Genomic DNA, 12148 nt, shown 5'->3' on the forward strand with positions numbered 1-12148 from the left:
GCACGCGCCGCGAAGCGCTGGCGGAGCAGCGGAGAGGATGGAATAGGATTCTGGCTCTGCCGGCTCCCTCACCTGCGCCGATTGCGCGGTTCTGCCGCAGAGGGTCAGATCCTGCGACCGCTAAGTTCTGGCCTATTCAGTTAGAGCCAGGCTCGGGGAACAGCCCCTGAAAAGGGAAGATACTAATTCATTATTTGTTATGATGGTGAAGACCTGGTACTAACTAGTTCCAGAAGCTCTCAGTGGAATCCTAATTGAAAAGGTAAATAGCAATCGAGGCCATAAACAGCGGTGACGCACTACAGCCCACCAACAACTGATGCCGAAAAGCTGTTGGCTGAACGAATTAAGGGCTATAGGCATGCAGAGGCCTAGGTACTGCAGACCAGGGGCTTCCTGGAGTATTTCAGGGACGCAAGACGGGTGTCATACCTTGCAGCGGCAAGATAGGTGGTGTCTCAGAAAGGAGGAAGGGCCCAACTGGCTAGTAGGCACGCTGGCATTTCCCACACCATGAATGAAAGAGGCGGGAAACAGATTGGGAATACCAATTCAACTCTGCAGGTAATTGGGGGTTAGTTAAAATTATGGGTAGGGATGCAATAAGATGAATATATATTGTGCGTGTGTGTGTGTGTGTTTAATGTTTATTATGTGAGAAAGAGACAGCAAGCAGGGGAGGGGCAGAGACAGAGGGAGACACAGAATCCGAAGCAGGCTCCAGGCTCTGAGCTGCCAGCCCAGAGCCGAGGCGGGGCTCAAATCCACAGACCGCGAGATCATGACCTGAGCTGAAGTCCCCGCCTAACGGACTGAGCCACCCAGGTGCCCCTGAAAATTGTATTTTAAGGCAAGCAATATGGATCCCTTTAGAGAGAGACCAGAGCTGAAGGCAGGGACTCAAATTAGAAGACTAATAGAACAGTCCAGGTACCAGGTGACGAAAGCCTGGATTAATATAGTAGCAATGATTGTAAAGGAAAACTGGACAGGCTCTTGTGAGTGATGAAGTTAAAGAGCTGAAGAGGGAGGTGAAAAAATCAGATGGATTTTTTATGTTGACTGAGGGAATTATGGCATTTCCAAATAAAAATATTCTACCAGCAGTTGAAGATCTTAGACCTAAGTTATTTGACTCAAAACTTTGGCTTAATGCAGAAACTCCACTGTATTTTTGCCTCCAAAGATGGTGAGTCAGTTCCATTATTTTACAATGGAGCCTCAAGTCACTGTGATACAAGTCTAGATTTCCTTTTTGTGGGGATTAGAGGGTTTTGAAGTCCAGATGTTAGTCAATTTAGGGTATTGTCTGTGCCTGCCCACTCTTTGTGCGTACTAAGTATTTCTTGAACATGTTAGGCACCTCAACAGTGGATGAAACCCGAAGGCAAGTAAACAGGGTGGAAAACTGAACCTTAGACAACACCTCGAACTAGGGAATGAGGCAAAAGCGTCACTGATGGGGGCACTCCGAAAAATTTTAACCAAAAGCAGGTCACAGCTGCAAGCAGGTCAGAATTAAAAAAAAAAAAGAAAAAGAAAAAAAAAGGTGCACTCTTTTCTCTCAACTTAGTTGTTCTTTTCACTTTGTTTTGTAACTCCCAGTCTTAGCTTCTATACTTGAAGGCAACTATTTTTGTTCTGTTCAATTTTATAGGCCCAGGGCCTATCAATGTCTGATACATATATTAGACACACAGACGTTTGTTACATATATTACCAAAGGCAACAGAGGACAGAGAATGAAGACAGATAAAAAGCCAGTGGAGACCCTCAAGTAGTGGCATTTTATTATAAGTACCCATCCTCTGGTCTCATAAAAGTCTCTTTAGGGGCGCCTAGGTGGGTGGCTCCATCCGTTAAGCATCCAACTTCGGCTCAGGTCATGATCTTGAAGTTCGGGAGCTCAAACCCCATGTTGGGCTCTGCACGGACAGCTCAGAGCCTGGCACCTGCTTTGAATATAGTCTCCCTCTCTCTGCTCCTCCCCTGCTTCTGCTCTCTCTCAAAAATAAACATTTAAAAAAATTATTAAGAACAAATCCCTCTTTCACTTCCTGGACAACCACTAAAGGTCTGGTAACTTGGATGGACTTGCTTTCATAGGTCATATTGAAAGTGTGCTTTTTTTTTTTCCCTATGGGACAGGTTTTCAGGCAGTGTAATTTTAAGAAAACGTCTCCAAAGGGACAAAAAGAAAATGAGTTGTTTCACTTAACAGATGCATCGAGATAGACCCTCAAAAACCATAGCAAAAGCCATGCATAGGTTCAGAATAACTCACTGAACTACCCTCTAATTCATAAAAGTAGGATTCACAAGTTGCTTTGGAACAAGGAATACGTGTGTGTACTCTTACAACAGAAATGACATTAGAGACAGTCACAGCCTCAGGTGAGTTCAAAAACACCTATTTATCCTATAACATACTTGAAACATGTTAAAGTGTACTTTATAGGGGCGCCTGGGTGGCTCAGTCAGTTATGCGTCTGACTCTTGGTTTTGACTCAGGTCATGATCTCATGGCTTCGTGGGTTTGAGCTGCTAGCACAGAGCCTGCTTGGGATTCTCTCTCTCCCTCTCTAGCTGCCCTTCCCCCACTCATGCTGTCTCTGTCTCTCTCAAAATAAATAGGCTTTAAAAAAGTTTTAAGTGCACTTTTTCCAAAAAACAAAAACAAAAACAAAAATAAAACAAAAATCCTAACCGTTATAAAAAGGTTTCTTATGGAAAATATATCTTGTTCCAACTTGGGAAGTCAGGAACATATCTTCCTTTTTCTTCAACCCTGTAAATGGGCAAAGAAGCTACCCTTACCACCTACTGCACAACTGAAACCCTCAAATACCTTCACAGCCACAGCAAAATTAACAAAGTACCATTTTCTTGTGCTTAACTCCCCCTACCCTCCCATCTTTCTAATCTCAGAGTGGGTAGGGGGTGGGAACAGATAGCAGGCAGAAAAAAAGGAAAGGAAAAGGATGAGGTCCTCACGGCAGTGGCTATTCCTGGGGAAATGAGGCACAGATACCACAGCACTTCGTTTTATTAGGGATTTCATTAAGGTTAAATCTCTAGAAATGAGGAAGTCAGGGGACACAAAGCCGATGAAGCCGTCTCAGATCTCATAATGAACCACCGGCTCAGGCTCTTTGGTGGGATCGCCGCCTCTTTCCAGGTACAGATTGTTATAAGGATACTGCTTTGGCCCCTGAGGAAAAAACACAGGTCAGCAAGATAGCATACATCCAGCCAATACCTGGCTACACCCCACTCTGAGTTAACAATCACACATGGTAAATGGGTATGAGGTGGCCTCTGGTCGGACCCAGCTGGGCTAGAACAGCAGGAACACTGCTCCTCTTCCCTACTCAGCCCAAGGCAGACAGAAAGCCTAGATTGTAAAAGAGGTGGTGCCTACACTGTGTGTGTGTGTGTGTGTGTGTGTGTGTGTGTGTGTGTGTGTGTGTGTGTGTGTGAGAGAGAGAGAGAGAGAGAGAGAGAGAGTGAGAGTGTGTCGGGGGAGAGAGGGAGAGAGAGAAAAGGAAGGAGGGAGGAAGGGAGAGCGCTTTCTAAATGAGACGATGCATCCATCCATCCCACTCTCTCCTGGGGTCGAGACAGACTCAATCTCCTTTAAGTCACTCAGCCTCTAATGGTTCCACCACTAAAGTGGCCTAGCAAATGAGGCGTGCAGGAGCAGCGGTGGGGGAAAGCACAGAGGAGACACGGCTGGGACGTGCTTTAGGGGCTGCTGGCTTTACCAACAAACAGCTGTCAGGGAACACAGCTCAAGGGGAGGAGAAAAGGGTGATGTGCTTACAGAACTGAAAAATGGAAGAGCCACACTGTGTTTCTTGCTCTCCTGAAGAGAAGTTAGTGCTCACACCAGCCCTACGTGCACTCTCCAGCCTGGAGCCCCTGGGGCTTGGTAGGAAGGCTCGTGTCAGTGCACACAGACACGCCAGCTACCATCAGGACATCGATGATCTCTGCAGAGGTAGCACCGAGCAGCCAACTGCAAACACGACAGTCTTCCTGCTTTCAGTTCCTTCCCGGACAATCTACCCTGTAGACTACTCCCAGATCAATCATCCTAAACTCCTAGCCTTCATTAGATTATGTCATTTTTCTGTTCAAAAACCCAACACAGTTCGGTGCTGACTAGAGGAAGTCCAGGTCATCACTGGGTCCCCAACCCCTAGCCCAATCTGTACGTGGAACATAGTAGGGTCTTCATAAATATTTGTTGAATTGATGTCTTACTATGCCACTAGTCTTACTATTAATGCCATTGATGTCTTACTATGCCACGAAGCCCAAATCCCTAGCCATGCAATAAAAGCATCCCAACCTAACTGATCAGCTCGCCTCACGATATTTTTTTAACATGGCAATTTCCATACCTAATTTCTGAAATCATCAGAATAACCTGGGAACTTGTTAAATATTGATTTTAGAACCCCACCATGGAGCTACTGAATTAGGCTCTCCAGGAATCTGAATTTTTAGCAGCTCTCTAAGTAACCAATACAGCTGGTTATTCTAGGAATATTTTATATGCCTATTCCATTCCAGCTAACTCACTCTCCTCTTCATTCTATTTTGTCCTGCCCCAAATGTTCTCTCCAACTTCTCCCCACCATCCAAAGTCTATACATATTTTTAGTATTTAGCACCATCCTTCTTTTTAACAGCATCTCACACGTCTTAACATACACATTCACTATTTACATATATACACTAAAACTGCCAAATTCCTATATCTCTGTTCAAATGTTGCTCACCATTTGCTTATCCAAATTAAACTCCCATAAAGCTAGACAGCATATTTTCTGTGTCCTTTACACTCTCCAAAATAAAATGGTCCATGCTTGTAGTAAATATTTAATTGCTTCCAGTACCCTAAGGGAACTGCCCTTCATGCCTCCAGCAGAAGATAGGTTTCAGCTCTAGATTCCTTGACTCTACCTTGAAAGATCACTTGCTAAAACATAATTAGTGAGTACAGCCCCCAAATGGCAACTCTAGAAGACTAGTTGAGAGGCGCCTGGGTGGCTCAGTCAATTGAGTGTCTGACTCTTGGTTTTGGCTCAGGTCATGATCTCATGGTTTGTGAGATCGAGCCCTGTGTCGGTCGGGCAGCACAGAGCCTGCTTGGGATTCCCTCCCTCCTCTCTCTCTATCCCTCCCTCAATATAAATAAAGAAATTTATTCGTTGCTCTCTCAAAATAAACATTTATAGAAGACGAGTTGACTTCCACATTCTCATTCCTCACCTAGTCCTAAACCGTTTCTTCTCTCTTAGGCTGATCCAAGATGTGTGCATGGAGCAGTGCTCTGACTCTGGTGCCAGGCCAATGAGTCAGGCCCTCCACAGGCCTTACCAGGAAGACAGGCTTGGTCTTGGCTGGATCCCTACTCTACAGACTTCACTCCCTCAGGAAACAGGGCTAAGCAAATGTGCCTACGGGGACACTTCTCAGATACTCACCACAGGCTGGTAGGTGGGGTAAGTCTCCCCAACCCAAAACATGAACAGCATGAAGGCCACGAAGCCGAAGAGGTGCTTACACATGAGATTCCAGGAAACAGGTGTAGGGGATGTGTCCACACGGTTCCTGATATACATGTCAAGGTCCCAGTGCATCTGAGGCAGAAAAGCAGATAAATACCACATACTGCTCTTCCTGCAAATGGCAGGCAGTCTGCAAAAGGGTGATCAGAGCCTGATATAAAGTTCAATAAAAGCATTCTATTGCCTCAGGACAATACTCTGAGAATCAAGTGTGAGCTACTCTAGCATATAGGACTAGGTGCTGGCTTAGCTCTAGGTTCTGCTGACTAAAGACAGCTCAATCATGGAAGTTCACAATTTTCAAAGTACATAGTTCTGATTATTTCCAGAAGTCCCATTCCATGTACCACACATGGAACCTCAGATCTCAGATCACTGGACCTTGCTTCCTTGGGCAGAAAGCCTTAATGTTATTTAGACAGCAAAGTGCCATTTAGACTAAAGAAAGAATCCTCCGGAAGATTTAGGGAGAAGGAAGGAAGGTCAAATGGGATATGGATTTCTCACCGGCTCACCCCAGTTCAACCTCAGGTCTTGGTGGTCCCAGTCATACCATGGATCCCTCTCCTGCTGTGAGCGGTCAGGGAGCTTTGGGTAGTCCCCATATCTGGAGAGACAGAAAAACTTCTGGAAGGGGCTCTGAGCAGCCTCACTCAGAAAACTCAAAGTCCCCTCATGTTAGAGATAAGAACCCAAGTGACAGAAAAAATTGCTTCACCTAAGGACAGAGGAAACCACTTTCAAATCAGTATCTCAGTTTATAGTCACTAAGCACAAAACTAACCACAAAAGTCCAAAGTGTAAGTAAAACTTCATGTCAAACTCTGGTTTTTATTTTACCTTTTTAAAGTTTATTTATTTGAGAGTGCACAAGTGAAGGAGAGGCAGAGAGAGAGAGAGAGAGAGAGAGAGAGAGGGAGAGGGAGGGAGGGAGAGGGAGAGAGGGAGAGAGGGAGAGGGAGAGGGAGAGGGAGAGGGAGAGGGAGAGGGAGAGGGAGAGGGAGAGAGAGAGAGAGAGAGAGAGAGAGAGAATATCCCAAGCCAAATTCCCCCTCCTCCCCCATCCCAGTGTGGGCTTGAACCCACAAACCGTGAGATCATGATCTGAGCAGAAACCAAGAGTCAGACTCAACGACTGAGCCACCCAGACACCCCTATGTCAAACTCTGCAACATTATAACATATATGCTTGTCCCCCTCTTTCAAAAACAACAAAAAGTCATGCAATGTTATAATGTCAGAGCTGGAAGGGAATTTAGCAATCAATCACTCTGATTCCCTCATTAGACAGAAAATAAAACTGTAGTTTAGTCTGAACCCAAGGTCACCCAGCTAATTGGAATACAAACAAAAGGGGTTCAGATTAGAAACGCTTTCTCTTCATGGCAACTGTGCTCCCAACCACCAAGTTAGCATACATCTCCATGTCTCAAACACCTCATGGGATTTCCTGCTAAGCTGGGTTTTCCCCCAACAAATCCAGTTTCAGCTTATACAGACTGCTACCAATGCTACTCTTGTCCGCAACAAAATAAGAGGCATAGGAAATGATGACAACTAGTCATGTGTCACAGAAAATGATTGGAAAACAAGAAGAAGAATAGGAGCTGCTAAAACCACTATTGAAAGAGCGATGCTAGGAAAGAAAATGAGGGTGATGGTAATCGCTCCAGATAATTAACCATGGGGATGTTATTTAAAGGGGATGGGGGGTGGATTGGCGTAGGGGCGTTGGCTGCTTAATCCGCTTGACAGTGACTACAATTTCCACAGCCCTAATAGCAAAGGTATTTTTTACAAGAAAGATATACACACGAATATAGAGTACTCCATCTACAAATACGGCTCTCAAGACAGGAGTCCAGCTCCAGCCTGATCACGTGTCTGCATGACAGCACCTGAGCCCAGCAGATGCTCAATCTAAATGAAACCTTGCGCTCTGGATGAAGCCAAGGAAAGTTCCTGCTATTCAGGGGTCCTCGAGGGAGCTATTAAAATCCCGGCTTCCTCATTTGAGGAAACAGCCTGAGCCAAGGAGAAAATTGAAGTCCTCTAGGCTGCAGCTGCTCACCCATCACCTCCCACCTCCCTCCACCGAGAAAAGCACCCACACCACTGACTCTGAGGGATCACGAGAAGGTTCAGGGAAAATGGTCAGAGTGGAGCCACGCAACGGAGCTGGCCATCTCCCATCACTACCCGGCTGCCAGCAGACTCTGCATCTCACCCCATGCCATCATCAGGGTACGGTTGGTAGTCTTCTACTCGCATATTATACTTCTTGGCGGCGGCGGCCCGTTCTTCTGGGGTCTTGGGATAGGGCCCCGGGAGCATGTCCTTGGTAATGTGCGAAGCTGGAGAGCAGAAAGGGGCGGGTCAGAAAAGACCTGGTCCCTTCTGCCGCCCCGAAGGCTTCAAGCTGCGGAGGCTGCGGCGGCCCGGGCTTCAAAGGACCAGGTGAGACTTGACCCCTTTCTCTGTGGCTATACCTCCGCCCCCTCGCCGGACACGGCCACTGCAGTATCCGCGATACCCACCCCCCCCCCCCAACCCTCGACACACCAAACCTCAGGCATCCCCTTCCCACATTGCGGGCTCGCCCGTTTTGGCGAACCTGTCCGTGCACCCAACGGCACCACGGTCCGGGCTGCCCTTTGCAGCCATCGGACTCCCAGGACCCGCGCCCTGGCCGCCGCCATCTTCACCTTCCTCCAGTTTCACTCTGCACATGCGCAAAGGCTTTGTCACGGCGGCTGAGCCGGGTCAAACGCGACGAGGGAGGCCTGCAGTGAAGGAAAGTCTTAAGGGTTCAACAAGGGCGGGGCTTAAACTGTGTTGGGAAGCCACAGGGAAGATGACCGAATGGATAGAGACAGAAAGCTAGAAGGAGAGAAAATGAATTAAGTCACTACTTTGATATTTCATATTATTGTGTCCCTTTCTCCGTCAGGGGACTCAGACGCTTACAAGGATAATGGGGACTCAACCCGAGCATCTCATGTGGACAGCTAACCTACCCGCCCCGCCCCTCCAGGAGTAGTACACGTAAGATGAGTCCGCCTTAATTTCTACTCTGCTTGCCCTTTTCCTCTCCTTCACTGACACGTCCTCCTTTCATCCCCAAAAGTGATTATTCCTCAGATTCAGCCCTTGGTCTTCCTTGTTGTTGTTCTGTTCTGCAAATTGTTCGATCTTCACGTACAGGCATGGTGCAACACACAAATCGGCCCCAAATTCGCTCCTCAGTTTTACTTCGTGTTTACACTTGAATGTCCCAATCACCTCAATCCAACAAATGTAAAACGAATCCTAGCACCAGAAACAGCTCTTCCCAGACTGGCTAAAACCTCAGATCGGCTAGGACTTGTATTAAATAGATTTCAAGCAGGACGGACCACAGTTACAAACACTCGCTTAACAGAAGAATGGGGGATATTATCATGTTTGCATGTGAATATGTTTTCACTTTCACATAAGTGGGATTTGCATAATTTACGCAATATAAATGTGCACGTATCTCCAGCAACTTCTGGTATGATCACTGTTTTGGAGCAGAATCTATTATTATAGACATTCTCAAATATATATTACAGCAATAAAAATTATATGAACTATTTGACATATAAAATTGGGGGAGGACTACTTCATAGCAACTTGCGCTCTTGTAAATGAGCATCTCTAGTTGATGTTCAAAATAATTGTACAATTCCTGCATTCATTCAAAGCAAGCCCTGATCTAATTGGGTCCAGAAACAGAGCTGTTCTGATTTAATTATTTTTATCATGATATAATTCATATAACGTAAAAGTCATCCCTTTGAAGTGTACAATAGGGGCGCCTGGCTGGCTCAGTCGGTTAAGCGTCTGACTTTGGCTCAGGTCATGATCTCATGACACCCTGCGTCGGGCTCTGTGCTGACAGCTCAGAGCCTGGAGCCTGCTTCGGATTATGTGTCTCCCTCTCTCTCTGCCCCTCCCCTGCTCACACTCTGTCTCTCAATAATAAATGAATGTTAAAAAAAATTGTTTTAAAGTGTAACAATAAAGTGATTTTTGGTATATTTACAAAGTTGAGCAATCATCAGCACTAATTCTAAGTCATTTTCATTACCCCCAAGAGAAACCCTGTCCCTGATAGTGTATTCCCCCACCCTCTGGCAACACTAATCTGCTGTCTGTCTGGATGGATGGATTTGCCTATTCTGTACATTTCATATAAATGGTATCATGCAATATGTAACCTTTTGTGTCTGACTTACTTCACATAGCGTAATGTTTTCAAGGTTTGTCCATGTTGTAGCATGTATCAGTTCTCTATTCCTTTTTATGGCCAAATAACATATGGATACACAACCTTTTGTTTATACAGTGGTCAGTTGGTAAACATTGGGGTTATTTTCACTTTGAGATTATTGTGAATTATGCTGCTGTGAACATTCCTGTACAAGTTTTTGTGTGGATGTATGTTTTCAATTCTCTTTGCTATATACCTAGCAGTAGAATGGCTGGATTAAAAAAAAAAAAAAAGAAAGAAAGAATTTCTGGATCATAGGATAACTCTGTTTAGCTTTCTGCAGAACTGCAAAACTCTTTTTCAAAGAAGCTGTACCACTTTACATTCCCACTAGCAGCATGTAAGGGTTCCAATTTTTCCACATTCTCACCAACATTTGTTAGTGTCTTTTTTATTATAGCCATTCTAATGGCCAGGAATGGTATTTCATTGTGGTTTTTGATTTGCATTCCCCTGATGACTACAGATATTGAGCACCTTTTCAAGTGCTTATTGGCCATAGTATATCTTTGGAGAAGTGTCTATTCAAGTCTTTCATCCATTTCTTAATTGGGTTGACTTTTTATTGCTAAGTTGTAAGAATTCTCTACGAATTCTAGAGACAAGTCACTTATCAGCTATATGATTTGTAAATATTTTCTCCCATTCTATGCATTGTCTTTCTACTTTCTTGATGGTGTCTTTTCAGACCTTTTTTTTTTTTTTTTATCCTGGAAGGTGTTGGAATTTGTCAAAAGCTTTCTCTGTCTATTGAGATGATCATGTGATTTTTTTTCTTCTATTAATACGGTTAATTTTCAGATGTTGAACCAACATTGCATCCCTGGAATAAATCCTACTTGGTCATGGTATTTAATCCTTTTTGATATAATGCTGGATTTGGCTTCCTAGTGTTTTGTTGGGGATTTTTGCATCTATATTCATAAGGGATATTGGTCTATAGTTCTTTCTTCTTGTGATATCTTTGCCTCATTTAGGTATCAGGATAATACTTTCCTCATAGTTGGGGAGTGTTCCCCTATTTTTCGAAGAGTTTGTGAAAGAGTAGTGTTAATGCTTTTTAAAATGTTTGGTAGGATTTATCAGTGAATCCATTTAGTCCTGGGCTTTTCTTTGTGGAATGTTTTTTATTCCTATTTTAATCTCTTGTTGTAAGTCTATTCAGATTTTCTATTTCTTCTTAAATCAGTTATGATAGTATGTGCCTTTCTATGGATTTGTCTATTTCACGTAGGTTATCTAATTTTTTGGCATACAATTGTATGTAGTATTCCCTTGCACTCCTTTTAATTTTTGTGAAGTCAGTAGTAATGACCCTTCTTTCATTCTTGATGTTAGTAATTTGAATCTTCTTATTCTAATTTATTTTTAATTCCCAAGTTTACATATTCAATATACTCTTGTAAAAATACAAATATGCAGATAAAACTAGGGTCTTGGTTGGCACCCACAACCCCAAACCCTCCACAGAGGTAACCCCATTATCAGTTTGGTGTAGCATAGTTACTATGCAGCATAATTACATAGTTAAGCTAGTGTATTAGTTTTTTATTGCTGCATAACAAATTACCATAAACTTAGTAGCAGCCCTAAACAACACCAATTAATTATGTCACATTTTCTATGAGTCAGAAGTCCAGACACAGTTTAGCTGGGTCTCAGCTCAGGGTCTCACCAAGTTGAACTTAAGGTATTTGTGGGGGCTGTTGTCCTCATCTGAAGCTCTGTGTTTTTTTCCAAGCTCAGTGGTTGTTGGCAGAATTCAGTTCCTTACAGTTGCAGGACTAAGGTCCCTGCCGTCTTGCTGGCTGTCAACCAGGAGACTTTTTCAGCTTCTAGAGCCTACCTGCCATTCTCTGCCACAAGGAGTTTACTCCTTCAAATCCAACAGGAGAGGACTTCTTTGGCTTCAAATCTTTCCAGCTTCTGTCACTGCCCTCTAGACCCAGATTGGAAGAGTTAGAGTTATTGAGTCAGGCCCACCCAGGGTCAACCTCCCTTTTGATGAACTCACAGTGAACTGATTAGGAACCTTAATTACATTTTTGCTATATAACATAACCTCATTGAAGGAATGATACCCTACCATATTCATAAGATCTGCTCTTATAAAACTTACAGGGCACGTACACGATGGGATAGAAATCTTTGGATCCATCTTAGAATTTGGCCTCCCAGAATTGGCCGTAAAAACTGTCTAAGTAAGCAATAGAAGCCATTGAGAAGGCCTTTTATAACCATTACAAATTGTTGGAAAATGTGAGACGCTCATGGT

At 44.1% G+C, this 12148-nt stretch overlaps 1 protein-coding gene and 1 long non-coding RNA gene across 3 annotated transcripts; one reads left to right on the forward strand and one right to left on the reverse strand.

Moving 5' to 3' along the window:
• The first annotated feature begins 439 nt into the window (after positions 1-439).
• Positions 440-6240, forward strand: LOC123380879. Its single transcript, XR_006587225.1, has 2 exons — positions 440-564; positions 5310-6240. It is a non-coding gene; the product is annotated as an uncharacterized LOC123380879 (long non-coding RNA).
• NDUFB8 (NADH:ubiquinone oxidoreductase subunit B8) lies at positions 3029-8351 on the reverse strand. 2 transcript variants are annotated; one of them, XM_003994317.5, is made up of 5 exons: positions 8194-8351; positions 7807-7933; positions 6087-6186; positions 5496-5651; positions 3029-3211 (listed from the first exon to the last, which is right to left on the reverse strand). In XM_003994317.5, the coding sequence occupies exons 1-5, from the start codon at positions 8276-8278 to the stop codon at positions 3119-3121; spliced, it is 561 nt and encodes a 186-aa protein (XP_003994366.3). In that variant the 5' UTR covers positions 8279-8351; the 3' UTR covers positions 3029-3118. The 2 variants fall into 2 exon arrangements, with proteins under 2 accessions (XP_003994366.3, XP_019669281.1); XM_019813722.1 differs by having other exon boundaries at positions 8285-8324.
• Between the last annotated feature and the right edge of the window lie 3797 nt (positions 8352-12148).

Source organism: Felis catus, chromosome D2 (assembly GCF_018350175.1).
Source record: "Felis catus isolate Fca126 chromosome D2, F.catus_Fca126_mat1.0, whole genome shotgun sequence".
NCBI lineage: Eukaryota > Metazoa > Chordata > Mammalia > Carnivora > Felidae > Felis > Felis catus.

Coding starts and splice junctions, on each gene's coding strand:
- NDUFB8 (XM_003994317.5), bottom strand. CDS start 8,278: ATGGCGGCGGCCAGGGCGCGGGTCCTGGGAGTCCGATGGCTGCAAAGG. Junction 6,187..7,806: donor TACCCTGATGATGGCATGGG/GTGAGATGCAGA, acceptor CTGTCTCTCCAG/ATATGGGGACTACCCAAAGC. Junction 5,652..6,086: donor GGTTGAACTGGGGTGAGCCG/GTGAGAAATCCA, acceptor TTTCTGCCTCAG/ATGCACTGGGACCTTGACAT.